A 26,323-nucleotide genomic window follows, 5' to 3' on the forward strand; every position below is an offset into this window, starting at 1 on the left:
CCGGCCGCCGCGGAGCCCTGCAGAAGGCCTGCGCTGGGGGCGCTGGACGCTTTCCCCACCTCTCGGGGAGGAAATCGTGCGGGTCGAGCCGAGACAGCCCTCCAGCGGAGTCTACGGGGCACCGCCCGGCCGCTCGGCCCGCTCCCTCGCCGGCGGCGAGCGCCAGCCGGGGTACGGAAGGGCAGCGGAGGGGTCGGCCCGCCGGCGGGGAGCCGAGACGAGCGCCCCGGAGCGGAGCGGATCGGCCACGCGAAACTGCCAAGGTAACGCGGGAAGCGGGTGGATGGCGGGGACCCGGGTGGATGGCGGAGATCTGTAGTGCGGCGGACTCCCGGGCGGACGCGCGCCCCTGCGGCCACTTCCCGGAATCCGGCGCCCGGCCCTGGTAACGGGGCCCCTCCTTCCCGCCTCCCTCCGGGCGCGGGGGGCCCTGGCAGCGCGCGGGTCGCTCAGGGGCTGCCCCCGCGGCCGCGCCGCCCTCGGCCCTGCCTTCCTCTGTTCTTCGTCCCAGCTGGGAGCCTCTTTCTTTGCACCCAGCCTGCGCATCCGCCCTCCCCGTTCCCCAGCCAGCCAGGATTCCCGGGACACCCGGGCACGTGCCGCTACTGGATGCGAACCGTTCGTTGTGAAGTTTGAGGGTCGAATTCCTCAAGATCCACTCCGCCTTGCAAAAATGGGTTACCTGCTCGGGCCTCTGCTTGGGGGTCTTCAGCCCGTTCTCCAAGAGAGCACCCCGAATTAACCTTCCCCTGTGCCCGTGCGGGAGAGGGTCAGAGGGGCACCCGGGGCTGGAGCGTACCTACGGCCTTCCACATCCTTCGCGTGGAAGCTAGAGAGGGCAAGGGGACATCGTCGAGGAGACAAGCTGAGCGGACCCCGCTCCAGGGTCCGAGAGGGAATGAGGAACTGGGTGCGAATGGGAGCTTGCGCTTCAACTCCGAGCAGATCGACCAGTTAAACCCAGTTAAACCCTGTTGCGAGTTCTATCCATCAAACAACTTAGGTGTCTAGCGATGGCTTTACTGAGAAACTCTAGATATCCGGTCTCCTTTTTATTTTTTTCTTTTAATATTTCTTTGTTTTTGTTTGGCGAGAGGTTTTAGAAACTAAAATGACATGTCCAAGGGTCATATCTGAGCAGGACGAGGTGGGATGAGCAGAGGCAGGCGCCCACCCCTCCACCTGCAGGCGGTCAGCTTCGCACCTGATGAGATCTCTAGGTCCCCACCCCTCCGCCCCGAATCTTCTCCCCGACGCCCCGCGCCCCGCACATCTGTGGAAAGGGAAGCGAGCTAGGCCTTACGAAAATCAGCTCCGAAGAAAACATCCGGTAAACATTCCTAGCGATATGGATATGCCTACTAAGATTTTACCTGTTGCAGGAAATGACTTGAACTTTTAGGTTCTGTAGTTCACAAACTTTTTCAATTTTAGATTATCAAAAATTTGTGTAGCTCTTTTATTGTTATATTTCCTCTAAAGTTTCTCATGTATTTATTTAAAAGTTAATCTGCCCGAATTTTAGTTCCTATAGTTTGACAAATGGTAATTTGTCTTAAAAAAAAAATGTATTTATTTAAAAGTTAATCTGCCCGAATTTTAGTTCCTAGAGTTTGACAAATGGTAATTTGTCTTTAAAAAAAAAAAATCACTTAGAAGTGAAAGACAGTGTCTTAGAAGTGACACTTATTAAAATATATATTCCATCCCTCCCACTTGCACACACTATTACATTTATAGACCTTCAATCTATTAACAGCATATTTATTCTTGGACTCTCAGCCATTATATGTTACCAAAACTAAAATGCTATTGAGTAGAAGATGCACATTAACCTTTTGTCACCAAGTTAGAAAAAACACTGTCAGTTATACTATGTCATGTCACTGTAGGAAGCATTCTGACTTCAGAGATATTCAAATACAGGAAGGAAATATGCGTCTTATAATTTGTGAAATACAGTCTGATCGAGAGCAGAGTTCGACACTGCTTTTTCCTGAAATTTTTTTTTTCGAAAAAATGAAACTGGCTGTCTGCAATTCAGGAAGAATAAAGAAACGATAATTAGATGGGAGAACAGGTTTGCTGAATATGGCTGATGAGAACTGGAGAGAAGAGAAAACGAGAGGGAAAAAAAGAGATGTGGGATGGGGTTAGTTCTGAGCCACTAAAAAATTTTTCCAGAGCCAGCAGGAAAATGAGTGCACTTAGTTCCCCTGCAAGCCAGGGTTTTACGAACTGGTACATGGGAGAGTTATTCTTAAGTATTGCTGTTGTTGTGGTTTTGATTCTGAGGATTTAAAAAATATATTTACAATTTGAGTGCGCCCAACCGCTGGAAACTATACCAGTGAGTCCACAAAAATCTTGAAAATGCTCCCCAATGAACAGGAAAGAAGATACTGAGTCTTAGCATACTTTTGCTTTTCTCACAAAGGAGCAATGAGCTGTTGGTGCTGGTCAGAGGCCAGTGAAATGGGGAAAGTCAGCACAAAAATCAGGGGAACCACTCACAAGCCAGTGGCTGACTACTTCACCTCTCCACGAGGGGCAGTGAAAATGACACTTCAAGTCTTCTGGGAGGAAGTAGGGCCCGGGTACCCTGACAGATGGTACCCTCTCTTGACCAAGTTCCCCCACCCCAGCACCAATTCTTTGAGTTAGAGACATGGCTCATCTTTACAGACTAAACTGGAATCAAGTACTGTTGTAAAAAGAGTTCAAAATGTTACTCTGCTGTATCACAGTAACAGGTGACAAAGCCATTCAAACACAAGTGCAAAGTGAACAGAAATGATGTGTGTGGGGCAGGGGAAGAACAACGTGCTTGCAGAGAGTCTTACTAAAAAGAAAACGTTACTCTTGGAACAGAATGAAATTTCTTACACTAGGTTTAGACCTGCAACAACTTGATAAAAATATGAATTCAATAAAATAAACTCAGAGATGAAAAAATGTGAAAATTGAGATGAAAAGGGAAATCGCAGACTTAAAAGAATAAATTGAAGACCAGAGAAACATAATTGCAGAAGAAATGCTAAAAGGACAGAATAAATACAGCTGAAAATAAATATGTTTTAATAGACGAAAGGCTTGATTTAAGCCCAATGAATACGGATGAAGAGACAAAGATTAAGTCAGTTGGAAAGGATCTGATGTGGAAGACAAAGCATGATCAAGCATTAGGGTTAATTGGGATCCCAGATATAGAGAAACCAACAAATGGGACACAAAATGCCACCGGAAATAGAATAAAAGAAATTTTATTGAAACAGAAATGATCTGTAGGCCAAAAGAAAATGCCATTTTCCAGGTACTAAAGGTACTAAAATACAAAGCTTTTTCTTCCACAGTCTCTGTGTCTCAACTTGCATTTTTAAATTTGCTAATGCCATTCTGAGTAAAAATAAAATTTTAAATTACCAGCCTGAATTTTACTAGTCTACTTTATATTGTGCAAAGCCAGAACTAACCGCAAGTATAAGAGCGATTAATTTGTATGGGGAATCACCAAATTACACAATTGGCATTTTATAGCACATCTTCGGAAAGTGCCTCCAACTAGCCAGAAGAAATAAAGGGAAGCCAGTCTCAGGAAGGTAGCAAGGAGGAGGAGGGGTCTCTCCATGCACACAGCCAGCCCAAGGAGCACTTGCTCATGCACAGAGAAACTCAGGGCCAGTGCAGTTCCCACAGATATCCAAGAAACCTTGCACTGGTGATTCTGGGCACACATGAAGTTGGGCCTGAAGGAAGCCAGAACCCACCTTCTGCTAGCCACCCCACACCCCAGCCTGGGGTGGGCTCTGGGAAAGTCAAGTCTCTCCTTCCCAAGGACCCGCCATCCCAAGCCACAGCATGCAACAGCCAAGAGTCTTTAAACCTCTGCTTCTGGATGTGCTAGGTACCTGGATCAGGGCTGACCTAGATGCCCACCCCCAACAGACGAGCTGCCTCCTGGGTGAAGCAGGGCACTGACAGCTCAGGGCAGGGACAGCTTCCACCCTTCATGTTCCCCACCCTCCCTGCACACACAGCTGGCAGGCATCAGTGCAACATGGGACTCTCCAACAATGTGATCCAGCTGTCACCCCACATGAAGAACATCAGCAGACATGGCTGTAGAGAGGATCCAGGCCGGGCCTGGGACTCTCACCCTGCAAAGGAGGGGTTAGTGAGACCAAGAGTGATATGAGGCTCCAAGCCCAGCACCTGTTCCATTGTCCCGTCAGACTTCACTAACAAAAGACCAGTGCAAGGATAAAGTTATTAAGAATTTCAAAACAGCCACAGGAGAGCAGTAAACCAAGTGTGGGACTCTTCTGCATGCAGGGCCCAGGGGACTAAAGCTGGCCCTGGCCACAGAGATGACAGTAACAAGAGCTAGGCTTTAGGAAGGCTGATCTATTTGTAGTCAGGGAGAGTTTTAAGGAGCTTTATTAATAATGCCGGGCAGGAAACCAAGATGAGAAATTAGGTTTTCCCAGAAAGCAAGACTCTAGTTAGTTTCCAGACATCTAGAGTGTGAGTCATCAGGAACAAAGAAGGGAGGAGTGTCCATTGACCCAGAGAAGGAGAGTAATCTAATTGTGTAGTTGTGTGTGTGCATGTTTCTCTGCTGCTAAAGGGACCAAGCGTTCTATAGATGCACTGCTATCAGAAAGGATATACTGCCATTGGAAAAAAAAAAGAAGGACCAGAGGCCACAGGGCAGATGTTCAAGTATAAGGGAGTCACCCCCAGTGTGGCATTCTAAAGTCTAGGTGCACCCAGAATCTAACAACTTTGCAAGCCCTCAGCTGAAATGACTTTGCATAGTCCGAAGACAGCTCTGTAGGTGTTCTAAATGGGTACAGTATTACGCAGTAAGTTTTGGGTGGAGGCACCTAGATCCCTCATGGGTGGTGAGATCTGCAGCAGGAATGGCAATTATGACTTGGAGTCTCTTGGATTTCTCTAGGGGAGTATTCTGAGCAGGGCCTGTGATAACCAAGTTAAAGACAAAAAAATCTTAAAAGCAGCAAGAGAAAAGCAATCAGTTACCTACAAGGGAGCTCTCATTGGACTGTAAGCTGATTTCTCAACAGAAACTTTGCAAGGCCAGAAGAGTCTGGCACAAAATTTTCAAAGTGATGAAAATCCAGGACCTACAACCAAGATTACTCTATCCAGCAAAGCTATCATTTAGAATCAAAGGACAAATAAAAACCTTCCCAGACAAGAAAGTTATGAGTTCATCACCACCAAGCCAGTATTACAGGAAATGTTGAAAGGACTTCTTTAAGAAGGAGAAAAAAATATGTATCAAAAATATGAATAAAGAATGGCAATAACTACATGTCTATCAATGAGTACTTCAAATGAAAAAGAATTAAATACTCTAATCAAAAGATAGGCTGGCGGAATGGATGAGAAAACAAGACCCTTACATAGGCTGCCTGCAAGAGAATCACTTAAGATTAAAAGACACTTTCAGAGACTGAAAGTAAAGGATGGAAAAAAAAATACTTCATGATGGACCTAGAGGGTATTGTGCTGAGTTGAGAGGAGTAAGTCAGAGAAAGATAAATACCATGTGATTTCATGTGAAATCCAAAGAACAAAATCAACAAGCACAAAACAGAAACAAACTCATAGAGACAGAGAACATTTTGAGGGTTAGCAGATGGGAGGAGGATTGGGGGAACAGGGGACAAGCAGGGAAGGGATTAAGAAGTACAAAACGGCCGTTACAAATAGTCATGGAGATAAAAAGAATAATGTAAGAAATACAGTCACTGATATTGTAATAACTGAATGGTATCAGATGGATGCTAGAGTTACCGGCGTGATCACTTCGTGAGATATATAGATGCCTAATCACTATGTGGTCCACCTGAAACTAATATAATATTGTATGCCAACTGTAATTGAAAAACAAAAAAATATTTTTTGAAAAGAGGACTTTTAAATTCGTCTTTAGCTTGAACTCAGTCAAGTCTGCTAGTTTGTGGTCATTTTCAACTTGCGCTTAATACTTCCTTACTGTTTGGGGATAGAAGAATACTCAGGATCTATAGGGCCCGTTGCTTGGATGGAGACAAAGCTCTGAGCAGAGAAGGAACAACAGTGACTCGATGGCTCCTTAAAATTCTTAAAGAATTTCTCGCCTTGGAGTGAGGAAGGCTTTCTAATGGACTCAAAATGTAGATGCTAAGAAAGAAAATAACTTTAAACCTGAAAACAAAACTTAGAAACTACTGTACAGTTAAAAAAAAAAAAAAGCATAAGCAAATCAAAAGACAAGTGACAAGGGGAGAGGGGAAAAAGTGACATGTCACAAAGGGCCAATTTCCCTTCTACACTCTAAGCTCCTGCAAACCAGTAAGAAGAAAAAGCAGCAACTCAGTAGAAAAATGGGCACAGATACAGACAGTTAACAAGAAGGGAAATACAAATAGCTCTTACAGATAGGAAAAGATGCTCAATCTCACTCAGAATAAGAGAAATACAAATGACTATTAGTCTGAAAGCAATTTTTTTATGTGTGAATTTAATTCTTAGAAATCCAAACCTCTGTGAAGACACCGTGGGGAGGCAGAAAGCTCGCACACATTGCAGTTGGTTGTGGGAATTAATGCAGCCACGAGGGTGGGGCTGTGGCCTTTATATTGAAATCACAAATTCAGAACTCCTTTGTGCCCAGTCTCCTGTCTGCCACTGCATCCCAGCCTCCTCCTTCCCCACCCTTTTCTTTGCTCTGGGATTCCTGTCTTCTATGGCTACCGCCAGCAGCATCTTTGTTTTCTGACTTCTGGTTGATTTCACCCAATGTGGAGCCCCAAGGGAAGGGAGGAAAGATAGTGATGGGTAATTTATTTATCCTTCGGCCCCCACCGTGCACAGTCACCTTGGGCTGGCTGTGTCTGGCTTAGGTCATAGCTCCTCACACAGGAGTCTCTCCTTCCAAAGTCCAGTTGGGGCACCTTCTCTTTGTGCATCAAGCCCAGGGTGGTAACAGCTCCCGCTGTTGGTAGCTCCAGGTACTATACTTCCTTATGGTTTGCCTACGTCTTGCTCGCAGATTTGATTAAAGATTTTATTAAAGTGTCTTGCTTGAATGTGCTGTTTCCTGCTGGCACCCTGACCGATACACCCTTTTGCCTAGCAGTCCTATTTCTGGAATGTTTCCCTTCACTTAGACTTGTCTAAGTGCAGAATTATGTGTATCTAAGATAATTCATTGAAGAAAAGATTGGAAGCAAATCAAATAGCCATCACCGACTGATAATATAAATGACGCATGTCCATAGAATAGACAGTGCAACTATTTAGGAAAAAAAAAAAAAAACAAGGAAATTCTCTTTGATGTGAATGTAGAAAGGTCTCCCAAATATATATATTATTTATGTGTTTATTTTAATTAGTTTCAAGTATACAGTACATTGGTTAGACACCTATATAGTTTATAAAATGATCTCCCCAATTGCTCTCTCCCTCCCCTGGATATATTTTTAAGTGGAAAAAGCAGGGGGGAAATAATATACATTCATTTTTGTTTATGCATAAAGATATTCTGAAGGACTCACCAAAAACAAACAAACAAACAAACAAACAAATAAATAAATAAATGGATTTCTAAAGGAAGCAAGATTCTTCACTATTTACTTTTTTGTATGTTTAAACTTTTGGAACAAGATGACCATGTACCTAGTCAAGAGTTAAATTTAAAATTTCTCCCCAACCAGGTAGGGAATGGGGCCCAGAAACTGAGATCAGGCTGCTCACATATGTGGGAGTAAATGGTCCAGCTCCTAGGAGGGCACGAAAAGCCTGGAAGCAGGAACTTCCTGCTAGTCTTTCATTGTCTTGTTTTTGTCCGTTCTTATCTTTCAACTTAATTAGACACTTCAGAATTTTGATCACCTCGTATCGATTTCTTTTCAGATGTGACCGTCAAGAAAGGACTTATAAAATAACAAAGATGCTTTTGAGCCAGAATGCCTCTTTGATTGGACCACTTAATTTGTATCTCATGGGTAAGTGTTACTTTTTATCATAGCTCTTATAAGAGCAGGGCCTGGTCATCATGACCAAGAGCCCTCTTAGGGAGTTGCAAATTGAGGACCCGCTGTCAGCCTGCCCAATGTCAAGAGCCAGATGGAGCACAGATAGGAAAGCCTGTGCTGATGGTTTGGATTCAATATGGGTTTCTGCCCTACTGTTAATTTTGGGAAAACAAAGGAACACAAATGACTTAAGGCTCAATAATGATGGGGAAGGGCCTCGTATGTAATTTGAAGAGTAATTTCTTTTAATACCCTCATTCTAATGCAAGGTGGAATTTATCACTCTACTCCTATATTTACAAAGAGGCCAGACCTCATATTTTTTACCAGTGTCACCAGACTGAAAAGTCATCCCTGAACTTTGGTTTTTACACTTCATTTATTTTTACTGAATTTATAGATTTTTTTTCCTATGGTCCTATTTGTGCCTTTTCGCTACCTTTCTGTTGGTTCCATATCAGTATCATTGCATCATCTGTTCCATAGCTTATGAGTAAGAGATCTCTGAATGGGACATTGGAGCGTATAAATAACATCCTTGGTCTCCACCTATGAAAACTGCCAGTACCCCTCCCCCACAACTCATGGTGACATCCAGAAAACAAATGAGAAGCCCAATTCCCATCACCAACGCCTTTCTTCCTCCACCACGCTTGATAAATATCTTTAAAGTTTGTTAATTAGCATCATGCCTATTCATATTCTGAGAATTTTTCCAGACACATAACTGCTTCTCGGGATACTCCCTCAACCAGCCAATGCTTGTAATTTGTGTCAGCTCTCTAACAGATCTTATTTTGGATTCACTCAGGATGAAATCCCTGGACCACTGCCCCTAATACCAATGTCAACTCTCTAAGAACATCGACTCTAGCATTTTTTTTAGCACAAGAAAGTCTCGATCCAATATTAGCGCATGTGTGCAAATGAATGCCAGATGCAGAGCAGCAGTTATAAATCGAGCCCGGAGAAAGCACCATCGTCTAATGTGTTTTTCTTCCTCCTAGTGTACATTATCCTCGTGTTTGGTACTTTGCAAGCTTTGCCTGGTAAGAGATTTTCTTAGCTTCACTAAATTTTGTGTAAGGGTCAGAGCGTTGGGGGTGGCCGTTCAGAAGTCTAGAATGTGAGAGATTTGGTTTCTGATCCCAGATCCATTGCCCATTTTGTGTGAATCCTTTTTCTCAAATCCTTTCTTTGTAAAAGGAGCCCAAATTAGCCATTTCTGGTTTTCACATTTGCCTCACAAAACTAATAGAAGAAATTAACACTACTCATAATTTTAAAACCCCTTAAAAGAATATTCAATTTAAAACCCCTTAATAGAAGAATGAAGAGACACAGACTATGCCAAACAAAAAAAATGATCCGAAAATAATTTCCCTTTACTTTTCACCCTTCTATCTGTTATCCCCTACCTGATACCAGGTAAAGGAAAATAATTTTTTTAACTAAGCTTCTTGCCCACATAGATAAATCTGTCCACAAAACCACTATGCATTAAGTATGTGTTCAGCCTTGTGATGAGCACTGGAGAAAGAGTCGAGAACCAAGAATCAAAGGCCCAGGTCCTAACCGCAGGATACTTAGATGATCTTAAAAACTTGTAACTATTTAAGGCAGGATTTGACAAGCATAGCTTTAGAGGCTCATTGGCTGCTGCCTAACATTGCATAATTCAACGTCTCAATTTCACAGTCCATAGAATGGGTCTATTAATAGCACCTACTTCAGCCTTGTTGTGGGGATTAAATGTTTGAACATGTCTGGACGCACATTATTCTCTCCGTCTGGGGTAGGGAATGAGTTCAGGGCGGAATTCACAGGGGAAAGGCTTGCAGTGAGCTGAGCAGCTTAGGGAGGACTGCAGAGGGAGTTGGGAGTCGAGTTGAAAGAACGGGGTGGCCCGGGGTGACCTGGATTATTTCGATCCAGTGAGCCACTGAGAGTCAATGATAATTGAGTGAGCTCAAATTCTGTTTACACAGTGCTAACTTCTTGTTTCCTAAGCTGGCCTGCCCTGATATTGTGTTGCTCATTAACTGGTTGTATCAGTTTATTTCTCATGTTTGAGAAAACTGTTTCCTGCCTATGTAGCCTGCAGAGAACTTCTTTGCTTGAGGTGTGGGCTCCAAATCGCAAGGGACAGTCTAGACAGTGGCCAAGATACAGCCTTGGTTTGCACATTTCAGTGTTTCCTTTTTTTTTTTTCCCTCCTATTCCCTTTAGATGTTTCAGATGAGCCTTGCATTTTCAAGATAACGTTAAGAAATTTCCGGACAATTTTATCGTGGAAATTAAAAGACCACTCCATTGTACCAACTCACTATACATTACAGTATGCAATCATGAGGTTAGTTTGACGTTTCATTTTTCTCTTGCTACATACATTGTCTTTCTGTTATGTGGGAGTGGGGAAGAGGTGAGTTTACTAGTGACAGAGCTCCCCGTACTGTTTTTTATTCAGAGTTTTAAAAATTCAAAGACCAAACACAAATCCATTTTTAAATCAAATAACAATCCAAAGCTATTTTTGACAAAGCTCATATTTATAACCAAAACCAGTTTCTACAAGTCGAAGCCTCAGAAGCAAAATAATTATTGTATATCATTTTCACAATTATTTCTCTAATTCAATAAGTCCGAATGTTTAAAATTGGTATATTTTCTGAGGACAGGAGTCTAAAGATCTGGTGACCTTATTGATGGTTTGTGGTCACTTCTCTTTACTCAGAGAGGCATGGGGCACATCAAAAAGCCGCCTGGCCCACACTAGAAGAGGCTCAGATCCAAAGTCTGGCTTGATCACTAACCTGCTATGACCCTGGGCACAGAGCTCAATCTCTCTGAGATATTCATTCTACTTAGGAGTTGCTCTAACGATTAATGACATAATGAATGGAACCTTCTTTGGCTCTCTTCTTTCCATCTGGAACAGTCACCCTCATTACTCTTGATCCAGTAGCTCCTCAGAGTCTCCTTTTGTTTGTCATTTATTTAGCTTATAGCCGTTGCTACTGTTGACTGACCTGGTAGAGAAGGCCTTTGGCAAGTTTCTCCTTGTTGCCCACTAAAGTCTTAAATTTCTCTCTGCAGCAGGCAGTCACATGTATCACCCATCTACCTTTCTGAAACTCAAGAGATTAGGTGTCTGCATCATTCCTGTATAGCACAGGCTGACTTAGGACCGGGCCAGGTGGTCTTTAGCCAGAGCGAGGGATCTCAGGGAGGGTACTCATGATTATCCTGCAGGAGCAAGGACATCTGGGGCCTCTACCATGAAAGCCCAAGGTTTGCTCATTCATTCATTCAGCAAATATTTACTGAGCACCTGTTATATGTTAGGTGGTCCAACCACGAACCAATGTCCAGCCCTATTGGTCCAGACATTCCGAAAGTAGGCACAGACATCAATAAACAAATAAAGATAAAATGTGGCAGGTGGTGGTTAATGGTATGAATAAAAATAGATAGCTAAGGGGAATGGGGATGAGGGTGGGCAGGGCAAGATGAGGTGTTCCATTTTAAATGATATGTTTAGGCCAGATGACTTGATACAGTGACATTTGAGCAGAATCACAAAGGAATGAGGAAGTAGGGTATGGAGTTCATGGATTCTCATCATATAAATGCTAAAGTTTTCCTTTTACCATTTCTTTTCCTTTCAAAGTGGACCAGAAGATGTCATTACTGTGAAGGACTGTACAAATATCACAAGATCATTCTGTGACCTGACAGATGCGTGGGTGAACATGTCTGAGACGTACACCCTCAGAGTAGTCGGACACCGAGGGAACAGTACGCTGGTCGATTGTGAGGGCAGCTTATTCCCGTTAATTGATAGTGAGTTGACCTCTCTTTATCATCTTCACCGTTGTCATCAAGATCATCATTATTTTCTCTGCCATGAAATAGGCAGGTCTACACAGGTGTTTTAGATTTGGGGCTAGGTCTGCCTCTTGGCCCTGTGACTCCCTACCTCTGTGACCGTGGAGTAGCTGCTTTGTTTCTCTGAGCCTCAGCTTTCTTACTCAGAAAGGGAGACGATCATCTGTGTTCTGCTGATGATCGTCAATGCCCGTAGAAGGCCGACATCCAGGTAGTCGTAGCTGCTGCTTACCGGTTTGTTTTAACAACCACCTGACAGGATGTGGGGAGCAAGGTTCACATGGCTTATTATCTGAGCTGTGACAACTCTCTGGGCCAGTTGTCCTTAATACTAGAACCCCTCCTCCAGATCATAGCCCTCTTTTATGTGTGAATGCCCGGGCGTGTGTGCGTCCAGGGTCGAGACTCAAGAGGAGACTGGAGCCCAAGAGTGGACATGCCTTTTTCCCTTTCCCTGTGACTGGAGTCAGCTCCCCGGTGGCTCTCCACCAGACGCCATCACTTTTTCTGTGTCCTCCTTTGCAACTGGTTTCCGAGAGAAAGATTTAGTTTCGGCTCCCTATTAAAGTCTGCAATCCTATGTAGGCACTTAGCAAAGTGATAATGACCGCTGAATCCCACTGAAGCAGACAATTAGATACTTGCGAGATCCACTGGAATTGAGCGTGTAAATAGACATATCTGTGTGTATCCATAGAAAAGAATGAAAAGTGTAACTTACAGATCACGGTGTTCAGACCGTTAAAGAAAGTATATTAAAGTAATAACAGGATATCATTTTTCAAGACTCACAATGGCAAGTATTAAAAATATTAACTTAAAACTGCTTAAAGTCTCATTCTTGTAAAAAAAAATCTGTAAATACCCAGGTTTAGAGGAAATGTAGGGAGTATACTTTGGCACAGTCTTTCTGAAAGTATTTGGCAGTATGTATTAAAAACCTTAACACGTGCCTGCGCTAATCCAGAATTCCTCTTTAATAATTCGTCCTAAAGAAATCATGGGCAAATGCAAAGATTTTGCTCCAGGAATACAGATTCCATTCAGAAAAATTAGAGTCAATCTAAACGTTCGAAACAGTGAATCAGGTAAATCATGATACAACCGCTTAGCAGAACAGAATTAGCCATGAAAAGTTATGACGAAAATCGGGCCACCTGACTTTCTGCGAAGAGCCAGAGAGTAAACACTTCGGACTTTGTTGGCCACATACGGTCTCTGTCACATATTCTTTGTTTGTCTGTAGCCCTTTCAACAATAAAAACCATTCTGAACTTGCAGGCTATGGAAAAATTCAATCCACAGGCCATAGTGTGTCAGCCCTTGATGTAGATAAATATGTATTAGTATGTTTATGACATAAGCGAAAATATTTACTATGCAAAAAAGTATGGATAAGAATGATTTAATTTTAGTTTAGGGGTGTGTGTGTGTGTGTGTGTGTGTGTGTGTACAAGCTAGTTCAGTTTCTATATGTCTATATATGTTTACACACATACAACATGGACCGAAGATGATTAACCACATTCCGGGACAATTGCCTATATTTTCTGACATTTCTACAATGGTTATGTATCATCATTGCAACATGGAGAGAAGTCATTTTGACTTCTGTGTTTAGAATACAGCCTGAAAATTGGGAAAGTACTGGCTTCCATCCCAAAAATCTGTCCTCCGTTTCTTGTGGTAACATTAAACACATCGCTTCACTTTTATTGTTCCCATCGTTTCACCAATAAAAATATACAGCCTCTGCCTCAGCTGGAACCAGAGGCAGCTTAACAGGGAGATAGCTGGAAAGAAGTTGGGCACTATTGTGGCAGCGGAAGCGATCGCCGACTGACATTGGGGTTCGTTTCTGACTGTGTTTTCTGAACAGTGCCTTTGGAACCGCCAAATTTTGAGATTGCTGGTTTCACCGACCACATTAATGTGACCGTGGAGTTTCCACCCGTCCTGCCCAAGATAGTGCATGGCGAAGGATCATCGTTTTACTTGTCACTTGTCATCGAAGAGAAGTCAGGGAACATTGTTAAGAAGGTAGGTGGTCCAAACAGTTCTGAGTTGGCAATGAATACACTGGACACTCTTCTTAGAAAAAAAAAGAAAAAAAGAAAAGAAAAGACATTTGTAATGATTTGAACAGTTAAAACGGAAGAGTCTGGGTCAGCGTGGTTGGATTTCAGGAAAGAAGTCTCCATAGGTCATTCGTTGGGGAAACATGTTGACTTAGCCCAGCGGTGCGGTCTTCTTGCGAAGAATAAGAGGCACGCACGCCATCGGGTGGCACACGGAAGAGAGAGAGGCACGTGGCATATTCGGGGAGAACAGGCAAATTTCAGCACATCCGGGTGAGATTTTTTTTGAAAAGAATGGTTTAGCAGCACATAAAAAGCATCTGTCTCTACCTTCTCACCCTCATGCATTGTAAGGGAAGTGGCTCTTTCCAGCAATTCTGTTCCCTCCTGATTCCCCAAAGGACCTACCTGAGTGCCAGTAACCTCAGGGTGAGCCTGGTATCACACAGTTCCAGATCTCAAATTATTAGTTTTCTCAATTCATTCGCTTAGAATGCCGGAATGAGTGAAAATGGACAAACTGTGCTTTGCTGAGGGGCCTTGCTGAAACAGCAGCTTATGTTTGCATAGTTCTTTGCCAATTATAAAACCGTCGCAGGGAACATTACAGACAGAGAGCACGGGAAGTCAGAGGTCCTGGGGCTGGAGTGGTCCCAGTGGGTTTGAGAAGCAGCAGGGAGCTGGAATGGAATGATTGAGACAGGAGAAGAGAAGGAGGTGAGGTCAAGGAGGGAATAGGGCTGGATCTTGTAGGGCTTTGTGGGTCCAAGTCTTTGGAGTGTGATGGAAGCTACTGGAGGACCCACAGCTCTAATAGGGCATCCTGGCTTGTATGTTAAGATTAGACCATATGGGCTAAAGTCAGAAGTTGGGAAACCAGTTAAGAAGCTATTGGGATGGTAACTACTACTTAATAGGAAGTAGCAAGTTATACAATTATAATAATTTTTTCTTTACTACCGACCTGGATTATAATCAACATTCTAATCCTTTGCTTAGGAAAAGGGAGCAAAAATAACAGAGGAGAAAATAAACTTATGCAGCGTTGACACTATATCAAGTTTCATTAAGTATATTTCAGTCACATCTAATTTATAGTCATCCCACGAGCCACTAACTCTCTGTTTTAGATTATTTCTAACATAAAAGACTTACGTTTATTAGGATATTGATAACACTGTAAGAGGAAAGCGATAGTTGATAAGCAATCTTCTTTGTTAAAAAAAATTAATCTTTAAGTTAGGTCAAGAAAAAAAAGAAACTACTGGTGTTTATCCAGGTGACAGATGGTTGTGGCTTAGACCACTTGGTAGTAATGAGAAGTGGTCAGATTCTGCATATATTTTGCAAGTGGCACCAACAATATTTTTGGATGGATTAGATGTACGTTGCGGTAAAGAAAGAGAGAAGTCAGGACTCGAACACTTTTAGCACGAGCACCTGGATAGATAGAGTTGCCATTAATTAAAATGGTGAAGATTATAGGCAGAGAGGTGGATGCTTGGGTATCAGTAGCTCAGTTTTGGACATGTTAAATTTGAGGTACCTAGTAGGCATCCCAGAAGGGGTATTGAGCAGGAGTTGAATATACTGAGCCTGGAGTTCAGAAAACTCCCAGCGAGAGAGATGTCCTAGGGAGCCGTTGGCTTCTTGATATGTATCGAATGTCTTGAGACCAGATGAGATCACCTGGGAGTGGTCATGCATAGAGAAGGGAAGATGTCCAAGGCCAGAGTCCTGGAGGACTCCAAAAGGTGGAGATCTAGCAAATGAGGAAGAAATAGCCAAAGAGACTAAGAAAGAACAGCCAGCAGAGTAGAAGGAGGACTAGGTGAGAAGGAGGTCCTGGTGGCTGAGAGAAGAAAGTTCCGGAAGGAGAGAGTGATCTACTGAGTCAAATGCTATAAATGGGACAAGCTAGAAGAGGACTATGAATTGAGTTTTGGATTTAGGAACATGGAAGTCCAGGTGACCTTGATAAGGCAGATTTTGGCGGAGTGATGGGGTAAAGACCTGGCGGGAGTGGGTTCAAGAAAGAGAGGGAAGAGAGAAATTGGAGACAGTGAAGAGAGCTAAGTCCTCTCAGTTTTTCTATAAAGGGAAGGAGAAGTACACAGTGGTAGCTGGAGAGGAAGCGCTGCCGAGGGAGGGACTTTTTAAAATAGAAATTACAGCATGTTTTTATGCATATGGAATGTTCTAGTAAGGAAGGACATTGAAACAACACCCTACAGGAAATGAGAGTGAATGGAATATCGTGAGCATGGGGTTGGCTTTGGCTGGGAGCAGGGACTCTGCATCCAATCACAGCAGCGGAGGCAGAGTGTGAGGCACAGAGGCATGCAGGAGGGAGCCGGCGTTGCGGACTTAGTCAAGGCCACACAATGGCAGTGCCAGGTATGGAACCCGGATGTGACAATCAGCCGCTATTAAACACTGTCCCACCGTGACACTTTGTGCTTCCGTCCTCTTTTTCTTCTTCATTGCTTATTTGCCGTGCATGAGCTTTTGGTTTGTTGGTTGGTTTTAAAATAATCCTCCCTCCTTTCAAATAGAAACTTGCAGAAAAAACATCACAGAAGGCTATATTCGAACTGCTAGAAACGCTAATTTATAGAACTAGTAAGAACGTACTTTGAAAACTGTAAGGCTTTATACAAAAGTTATTTTTCGTGAACGAACCTTCGTATCATCGCGTTAATTCCAAAACGGAACAGAACTACCTAGGAGAGGAGAGGCAAGGCGTTTTAAGGGAGAAGACAGGGAACTAGACATCAGCCTCAATTCTGCCACAGACAAGCTGTGTGGCCTTGGGGAAGTTACTTAACCACTCTGAGCTGCGGGTTCCTTGTCTGGAGAGTGAGAACAACGCCTAATTAGCACACTGTTTTGATAGTCCACTGAGTTAATATGTATGAAAGCACTGTCTAAATGTAAAGTAGACATATCATTAATGAAATAAGATAATCTTATTTTTGCGAGCTTATCTTATTGCAAGAAATAAATGATATTTCTATTCCTATTTAAGACCTGAAGACGAATTCTCAAACATACTGTTAGGTCCTGCCTCTAAATGAAATTCTACTCAAAGTCTTACTGATCTTCTTTCTTATTTTTACAGCATAAACCCAAAATCAATGCAGACATCGCTGGGAATTTCATTTATGTCATCAACGAGCTAATTCCAAACACAAACTACTGTATATCTGTTTATTTTGAGCCTTCCAATCTGGGAACAATAAATAGATCGCCTGTAAAATGTACCCGTCTTCAACCCGAACAGGAATCAGGTATGACAGTTTTTAAAAATTCATGTTTTGCTTTTACCGTGAGGGAAAACCTATTGAAAGAAAAGAATCCAAAAGTCGGGGAGAACCAATGGTATTTCTTCCAGTAAAGGCACATTGCGGCGACGTTTTCTGAAGATCATTCTCCAATGAGCGGTGGAGTCACTTTTGTGTTGCTGTACCATAGCGACAGCCGGTATCTACCTTTATGAGGTCGAAATCCTCCTGAAGTAGAAACACTTTGATTTCAGGAGTCAGGACGAAGTTCATTTCTGTGTGCTCTTAGCTTGGGTGTTACTCAAGCCAAGTGCCAGAGGAAGCTAGGGAGCTGGAAGCAGCAGCAGGTGGAGGTATCCAAGGGTGGGATGATGGGTGCATGTGACGAGCTTGGGTGTGGGTCGTAGATATGGCCTGGCTCTCGGGAAGGTTGACTGTAGCTCACAGATGAGAGGGAAACCTGACCGTGTAGATGACAGAGTCGCTGACAAGGTATAGCTCTTCCGTTGCAAAGTCATCGGAACGGTCAACAGCCTGATCCCTGCACCGAGGATCTCTGAACGGAGAAATTGGCAGGGAGAATAATGGGGCTTCGGGACATTCACTGCTGTTTACTTTCTCAGGAAGTCACTTGGTCTCCAATTGTTTGGCCACAAGTAAAAATCTATGCATATCTCCCCCAAAGAAGCCTTTCTGAGTTTCCTGTCCCCAATGAGAGTTTCTTTCCAGTTTTCATTTACCAGAGTAAAAATAAAATAAGGTGAGACCGATAAGGAAGTAACTAAGTGGTATGCTTCTTTGTGGATTAAGTGACTATGCTACACAGTGCCTGGCACGTAAGGGTGCTCAGCATGATTTTATTCTCCAGGATTCCTCAGAGTCAAATGATGCATAGACTAGTTTTAAAGGAGAAGGCATCCTAAACTTTTAACTTAAATTATTTTAATAATGTCGGCGAAATGTGGGCAAACCTAAAACTGCATAGATTCTTTATGCCTGTAGCTCTTACAAACACATAAACCCAAAACAAATGTATATATTTATGTACTAACACTGATTCTCCAGCATCAGCCGGTGATTCAATTCATTTCTGACACTAACTACCCAGAGTTAGTGCAGGCCCCACTAACTGAGGTTAAAGGGCTCGGTCCCACGAGACTGCCCGCTGTAGACAGATGCCTGTGTCAAGGCCTAGGTCCCTAGGCTACCCAGACTTCTGCCCAGCCTGGCTATAGATTCAGAGGTTCCTGTGACCTCCCTTCAGAGTTAATAATGCTCTAGAATGACTCAGAACTCGAGAAAGCACTATACTTAATGGTTACCTCTTACTTATAAAGGAAGCAAAGGAACGGCCAGATAAAGAGGTACATAGTCTGGAAGGATCCCAAGTGCAAGAGTTCTGTCCCCTCGGACTCAGTACTTCCTTCAATGACCTGGAAACTCCCCAAGCCTTCCCGTTCGGAGTTTTTATTGGGTTTCATTACATAACCATGATTGATTAAATCGTTGGCCATTGGTGATTAGCTCAACCTCCAGCCCCTCCCCGGGAGGTCACAGAGTGGGGCCAAAAGTTCCAGCACTCTAATCACACGGTGGGTTCCCCTGGCAACCAGCCCCTAGACTAGGGAGCTTTGCAAAAGTCACTCATTAACATAAATCCAAAGGGGTTTGTTATGAATTATGAAAGACACTCCTTCTACTTCGGCCCTTATCACTTAGGGTAATCAATCTGTAGAGCTCTATGCCAGGAATTGGGTCAAAACCCAAATAGATTTCTTATTATAAATCACAACCTCACACTAATGGAAACTCTAGTAATGTTAAGGAACAAAATTCAACTGAGCAAATTTGAAGATCTAATTGGCTTTGTTAAGCGATTCATGCAGCAGGCAGCATCCTGCCAAGCAGCTATGTGTTGTTCAAAACAGGTTTTTATAGTCAGAAAGAGAGTGGACTAAGAAAAAGGCATGGATTATTTCAGGCAAGGACGCCTTCCCTTGGAGGAAGACTAGGGGTCTTATCAGGCGGATTACCTCACTAGCTTGATCAGGAAATTCCAGACTGATTTGTTTAAAATTCCACTCCTGGGGGAGGCTAAAATTGCAATTAGGTTAGTTATTAAGTTTTTTTTTTTTTAAACAACCTTTACAACCACCCTATACAGTAAGGATTCATCTCATTTTACAGATGAGGACTCAGGAAGAGAAGCCAGAGGTTACAGCTAGTGACAGGTGTTGTTGGACGAGAGCCCCTGGGACCAATCCATGGTGGCCTGCAACTCTAGCCACTGCCCTCACTGCCCTTTTGTCATTCCTGCTCTGTAAGGTCAAGCACCCTTGGCTCTTAGGAGGGCCGATCTTTCCTCTTCTCTCTCTTGTACCTGTTTTGCCTGAGGCTGTGGTTATGAGATTAATAGTAATAAAGATCTTTCTGGAAATGTAAGAGAGCCTTAGTTACTGTTAAACAAAGACCTTTGCGTCTAAGAGCATTTCTGAAAGAAAGGGTTGATTGAGCCACAAGGTAGCTAGAAAAGGACCAGGTTCTGGAACATACCGTCTAAACCACCAGCAGCAGGGCAAGGTGAAGACACGTCCGACATCCTGGGGCCGCTGGGTTCTTTGATACAGTGAGTTTGGAGAGGAATGATGTAACTTGTTTTGAAAGGGTGGAAAATGTGAAGCCGGCCAGTTCTAGAACAGGTGTGAGGCAGGACAGGTAGCCTGGGAACGAACCCTCCCCCTGCAGGATGTGGCTCCATGCTCTTTTCCGCCCCTTCCCTGTTTTAGTCCTAGCAAGGGGAGACAAACCAAAACAGGCCCTGCCCGTTCTAGCTGCCATCTTTGACCCGAACCTGACCTTTGGCTAAGCATAGTGTCGTCTGCATTGTGGTTACCCAGGTCCCCATCATGTACCTGACACCATGACAGCTCCGGAAACGCCAAACAAGGAAGAAAGAGTGGGAGACCCAGCTCCCCGCCCACTGGGAGAAGACAAAGTAACCACGCTCTCCACGCTGCCCCCCCCAACCCCCCAATAAGCACAAAACCCCGCAAGATGCGGACATGCTTGGCGCCCCTGGGTCTCATTGCTGCACCTCCCTCTCGAGCGTGTCCTTTCGCTCCGGGAAACCTCGCACGTTCCCGCCTGACATTCGTCTTGTCTGCAAATTCTTTCTCCCAACATAAGGCAAGAAGAACCTGGTCGCCGAGCTCAGCTCTGTTGAGTTCTCTCTAGAATGTCCATCCCCAACCAGCTCTCCAGTATCAGGTGTACAGTCCCTAAGGAAGAAATATTTACTACTTATTGACTGGTTTTGGACCATCAAGTTCGTATATATAAGCATGAACTGGTGGTTGTTTTTTTTGTTTGTTTCGTTTGTTTTTTTGTTTTGTTTTGTTTTGTTTTAGATAGCTACCTGGAAGTCGATTCAAAGTTTCAACAAACATTCAAAACTGTGGGAAGCCTTGGTATCTGCCCACAGCTGTCTCTCCCGCTCCCTGGCTCGCTGCGGTTTAATTTAGGACAGCTCAGAATTTTTCTCTTGTTATTACATAACTACTGATTTCTTCTCAGTCCAGTGGAACTTATGGAAAAAACTATTTCCGTTCAGAATGTTGACATTTTCCAAAGGGAATTTTGACAAAGACTCATAACAGGACAAAGCGAGTTCAGCAGGAGCCGGAGTTGAGGTCCCAGTGTGGCCAAAGTTCAGCCTCAAAATGAGCCTATTGTTTTAGGCGTACCCCTGTTTCCCACCTCTTCCTGCCCGCAGTGCACACGGACACGTCTGCTGAGCACGTCACATGTGGCCACTGTGACTCAGAAACCGAGGGCTTATTTTCAGTTGTGCTCACTCAAATTTAATTAGTCACGCATAGCTAATGGCGACCATATTGGACAGTGCAGTCATAGAACATAATCATAAGCTGGAAGAAATGTTAGGGTTAAAAACTAAATCTGGGGAGCATTTGAGATCATGTTCCCTGACATGTGTTGTTAGTTTGGCTCAAATAAACTCTTACAAAAATTCAAACAAACAAACAAATAAATAAATAATCATTTTTATCATTTAAAAAATATATACTTGGATTACTTTCCATTTTTTATTTTTGTATTTAACAATATTTTGTCCAACTTTTGCTCCCTTGATATCTCCTTTGTCCACCAGACCAGTGTGCATTTGTTCCTTCCTGTGAACATCTATTGGATTTATTTGGAAATAAAGTTATTTAATTTCTCATCAACAGAGCCATCAGAATCTGCCAAAATAGGAGCATTGATTACTCTGTTTTTGATAGCAGCTGTCATCATGAGCACCATAGTAACACTGAAACGGATTGGTTATATATGCTTAAGAAATGAGTTCCCCAAAATGTTGGTATGTAGTTTTTCTAATTTCTGTCTGTTTTGTATTTTAACAGGAATTTTTCTTATCTACGTAAATACTTTCACAGAAGAAAATCCCATTTTCTGAAAACACCAAGGTGTTTCAACACTCTGGGTTCTTTTCCATCTTTATAAATATATTTTGCATTTTATATTTTCTTTTTCTACTTTGTCTGCATATTATATTTAACGATCATATACTATTCCATTGTTCTGAACGTATCATTTTTCCTTAATCATTTCCCAGGTGTGAGGCATTTGGATTAATTTCTTTTTCATTTCTTTTCCTTTGTTTTCTTTCTTTTTTCAGCCATTAAGAATTAATTGTCTTTGTATTTTGGATTACTACAGTGGAACATACACAAAGTGGATCTGTCTTATAAAAAGTTAAAGGAGTGATTTATAATGCCAGTGGTGACATGTTAGTGTGCACATTTCTCCAGACATCTGCTGACCTCGATTAGTCATTTTTACCACTTTTGTTCACTTATTGTGGGTATAACAGCCCCCTAGTTGCTCTCATTCGTATCATTTTAATTAATAGTAAAACTTTACTTGGGCTTCTTCTCTGTGCTTCCCAAGGCACAGACTTTCTGTCCAGAGCCTTAACTACTCCACCGAGTCTGGGTGTTGCTCTTACGTGATTCTAAAACCTCTTCATGTCTTTGGGTTCAGCTTTGCTCATCACTTATCATTTTCCCTGTCTCATGGCTGTCTGTATTAGTTTTGCAATTTTTCATTCGGAAACATTTTTCTATGTTTCAACTCATTCGCCTTATTCTTATTTTTTTTTTAACAACCACATATGTAAATATTCTTCTGCAGTCGATAAAATTGTACTCCTTTTTCTTGTTAGTTTACTGGCTTGAGTGGGTTGGGGAAGGATTGTTTATTAGGGTGGTGTGCGTACTTTTAGAGATTTTAATTAAAGTTAGTATTTTGACATTCGGCTGTGCCTTATGAGAAGTAGATGGCTCTGTGTTGGGTTTCACACTGTGATCCCTGTCTTGCAAGAATAGATGTTTTTTGTCTATCAGTGTGACATATCTCCTTCATCCCAACTCTTCCTATCTACCACGCATGGCTTTGGCCTTGAGGTCTTAGGTAAATCCTACTCCAACTAATATTTCTCATATGGCCTTGAGATATAAAGGCCCTTAGCATCACCCCCGTACCCTCCTAGACAAATCTTGTGACTGAATTACCTAAACTCATGACTAACCCTCCTCCTGGGTCTCCCTGGGGTTCCTCCCCTCCTTAAGATGCATCCAAATTATATGGCAATTATATATACTATTATGTTAATCCCAAGTGATGACAGGAGATGTTGTTGTCTTGTGTATGTCTAGTATTTCTCCATTAAAAATTGTTGCTCTGTGTTTAAGTAGAAACTCTAGGAACAGTGAAACAGAACCCTCTAGGTCTGCTGTGTCTGTGTATGTATGTTTAATCAAGAATAGATGTTAAAATATTTTTAATTACATCTCTTCTTAGCTCTTTTTCTTTTTCTTTTTTCTGCATTGAACGAATATTTTTTTGAGTATTTACTCTGTGTCCCCATGTTCTAGATACTAGGGATATAGAAGTGAACAAAAATGCCCTGCCATCTTGGAACTTCAGGTCTGAGGGGTGGGGGCAGAGACAGTGTTCTGTAGATGGTATGACTGGCTAAGTAAAAAATTCGCATGCATCTAGAGATAAATCATTAGGATTAATAAGTTTAGCAAAGTCGTTGCACACAAAATAATCGATACGAAGATGCTTGTATTTTTATATACTAGCAACAATCAATTAGAAAATAAACACGAAGCTGCTTTTCAACATCCAAGAAATGAAGGATACAAATCATATAACGTGCAAAGTCCTAAAAGTAGCGCCCAGCAAATAGTAAACGCTGTATAACTGTTAGCTATTATTGTTGTTGTTGTTGTCACTGTCCTCATCACTGTGTAATCCATCCAATTGTTTTATGATGTCAGAAAATAAAAGAACACACACTCAGAATTGATAGTCTCTCTCTCTCTCTCTCTCATTTTCCTTGAAAGAAGTTTGATAACTTCTCAGCCTGGATATTTCCTGAGCTGCCACCATTGGAACTGGTAACCGTGTTGGAGGTCATTCCCGTCAACAGAAAGAAGAAAGTATGGGATTATAACTATGATGAAAGTGACAGCGATGACGAAGCAGCCACCCGAACAAGTGCAGGAGGCTATACCATGCACGGACTAGCAGGCAGGACTCTGTGTCCGGCCTCCACCTCTTCTGCCACCTTGGAGGGCTGCAGCGACCCAGACGCCCCAGACGCCCCAGACGCCGAGGAAACTGACTCGCCGGAGCCTGAGGATGAATCTGAGTCTCTGATGGCACCAGGACCTGAGTCAGAATGCACATGTGAGAATGCCTACGAGAGGAGAGAGACTGTGCTGACGGACCTCTTTTCAGAGGAGGACAGCAGCTCCACTAAGGGATCCAGGGACAAAACTATCTTCAATGTAGATTTAAATTCTGTGTTTATGAGGGTCCTCGACGACGACTCAGAAGTCCCTCCAGTGTTATCTCTTCCAGAAGAGACAGTCAACCTAGAGGATCCCAAAGAAATGGAAACAAGCCTTCTGGTGGCCAGTGGAGAAGGGTCACAACCATCCTTCCCCAGCCCCTCTGTGGAGTCCTGGTGGCATGAAGATACTCCTGAAAAAAATGACACTTCCAAGTCTGATGTTGACACTGGGGATGGTTATATAATGAGATGAATCCCAAAATATTGAATTAACTTGGACTGACGGATACCTCCAGGGTTATCTCTCCTGTACCCTCACCCGCTCCTGCGGTCTGCAGGTGTTCTCTGGGGGAAGGACTTGGAGACCGCAGAGTCGGCCCCATTTCTCCTGATGACATCACCTGTGCGAATTCCCAGTATGGGGGAAGGAGAGGCGCGACACCTAGGATCAGTATAATTCTGTGCATTGTTTACCTGTTCGAAGTGGTAGGCTTTGAAGGGAAAAATGCCCCGCCCCTATGTTCATGCATTTAGAATGTTTCTGCCTCATGTTTCCCAGGGTAAGGAGCAAGGTTCCCTGTGGTTTTCAGGGGTGCAGTGGGGAGGCAAAGGGGAGACACTTAACCGGGTTCACAGCAGGAGCAGTCAGCAGTGTTTTCCACAGGCTCAGGGAAAGAACAGGAAAACAGGCAGAAAAAGAGGTGGGAGGGCAGACCACACAAGGGAGAAGAGGGGGCTCCCCGAGAATGGAAGCACATATTCCAAGTTGGAAGTAGGGAAGGTCCAGCCAAGTCTCGGGCACCTCACAGATGACATATTCTGTCACCTACACTCTGAGACTTTGACTCTCTGCCTCTCGTCCAGCCCTCCTCAATCTGAGACAGACTTTCACACAGAAATAACTCCAGCGTCAGGCAGGTCCTTAACCGAGGAAACAAACATTTGCATGAGGGAGGGGGATAGAATCTCAGTGCCATATTTTAAGATTTTTTTTTTTTTAAAAAAAGCAAGTGAGGAAACATGCAAAAGTTCTTCGAGGTCTTCAGAAGAAATAAGGCATAAAATTCCTACAGGTCACCTTTAACGATGTCAGAAGTCCTGTGTGTGCTGACGCCACATGTCCTAGGTGTGACTACAGTCCCTGTGAATGGGGAGGCGGGGAGAGGGTTCTAGAATAACAGTAGCCAACAGTGCAAAGGACTGGGACTCAGAGGCATGACGGCCACCGTTTCACTGTGTGACCCTGAGAACTTTGCTTCGTCAGTCTGAGCCTCAGCCTTTTTCCCTTGTGAAATAAGAAGGTGAGCGTAGGTAATCTCTAAGATACGGTGATGCTAGGAGAAATATTAGAAACTACAGAGGGATAAAGACTCTGACGGGAGGTTCCCAGGAGGAATGAAAGGCGCAGGACCCTCCCGTCCTGCTCCCCTCACCGCAGGAGCAGGGTGCTCTGACCTTCCTTCTGAATCTATGCGAAAGGGGAAAAACAAAAATTAGATGAGTCCTAGTGCAAGAACTTCTGATAATTTTTATAATTGCTCTAAGGTGACTCAGAGGAGGGGGCCGTGAGAGGGGAAGTGTTACTTAATCTAATGAAATTCCACAGGAAAGGGACTTGATCCTATACGTAGGCCATTCGTCCTCTGAATGCATCGATCCCATTTTGGAAGATTTCCAGAGTAATCTTTTGGGATAACCGCTTTATGGCGGCGCGTGTGTGTGTGTTTGTGTGCGTGTTGAAATTTTGTATAATAACTGGAGATTGGTAAACGATAATGTCTTCAGAGTCGTTTCTTCCTAGAAAGACTGACTATACGTGCAGCGGATCTGTGGTTCTGCTGACATCTCTACAGGTGCACAAAACTGCCTTTCCCTCTGTGTGGCGGCCGGCAGGGGCCAGGGGGACAGCCCCCCGCTGCGCTCACATGGCCCTGGAGTGTCCCTGCGTCAGGCGTCAGGCGTCAGGCGGTCCCAGTTACTTACCCGGCTCTGGGTTTTCCAACCTCACCACGGCGCAAGTTTAAAAAGAGGAATTTAAGCCTTTCCCAGCAGCCTGGTGAGGGAAACGAGCTATTGCTAAATAAATGACTCGGCTTTGTGTCGTTTACCCCTGGGGGGAGGGGATAAAGAAGACCCTCTCAA

The 26,323-nt window shown here is 43.4% G+C and overlaps 1 protein-coding gene across 7 annotated transcripts; it reads left to right on the forward strand.

The window, feature by feature from the left end:
* IFNAR2 (interferon alpha and beta receptor subunit 2) lies at positions 1-25,954 on the forward strand. Of its 7 annotated transcripts, none has more exons than XM_039857933.1 (9): positions 2-263; positions 7,927-8,018; positions 9,056-9,097; positions 10,278-10,401; positions 11,719-11,891; positions 13,816-13,976; positions 17,136-17,304; positions 21,546-21,676; positions 23,730-25,954. In XM_039857933.1, the coding sequence occupies exons 2-9, from the start codon at positions 7,964-7,966 to the stop codon at positions 24,432-24,434; spliced, it is 1,560 nt and encodes a 519-aa protein (XP_039713867.1). In that variant the 5' UTR covers positions 2-263; positions 7,927-7,963; the 3' UTR covers positions 24,435-25,954. The 7 variants fall into 7 exon arrangements, with proteins under 7 accessions (XP_039713872.1, XP_039713867.1, XP_039713869.1 ...); XM_039857934.1 differs by lacking the exon at positions 2-263 and adding an exon at positions 647-1,330; XM_039857938.1 differs by lacking the exons at positions 21,546-21,676; positions 23,730-25,954 and adding an exon at positions 19,486-19,614 and having other exon boundaries at positions 1-263.
* Positions 25,955-26,323: the final 369 nt, after the last annotated feature.

This window comes from Pteropus medius, unplaced genomic scaffold (genome assembly GCF_902729225.1).
Source record: "Pteropus medius unplaced genomic scaffold, Ma_sr-lr_union100, whole genome shotgun sequence".
Classification (NCBI taxonomy): Eukaryota; Metazoa; Chordata; class Mammalia; order Chiroptera; family Pteropodidae; genus Pteropus; species Pteropus medius.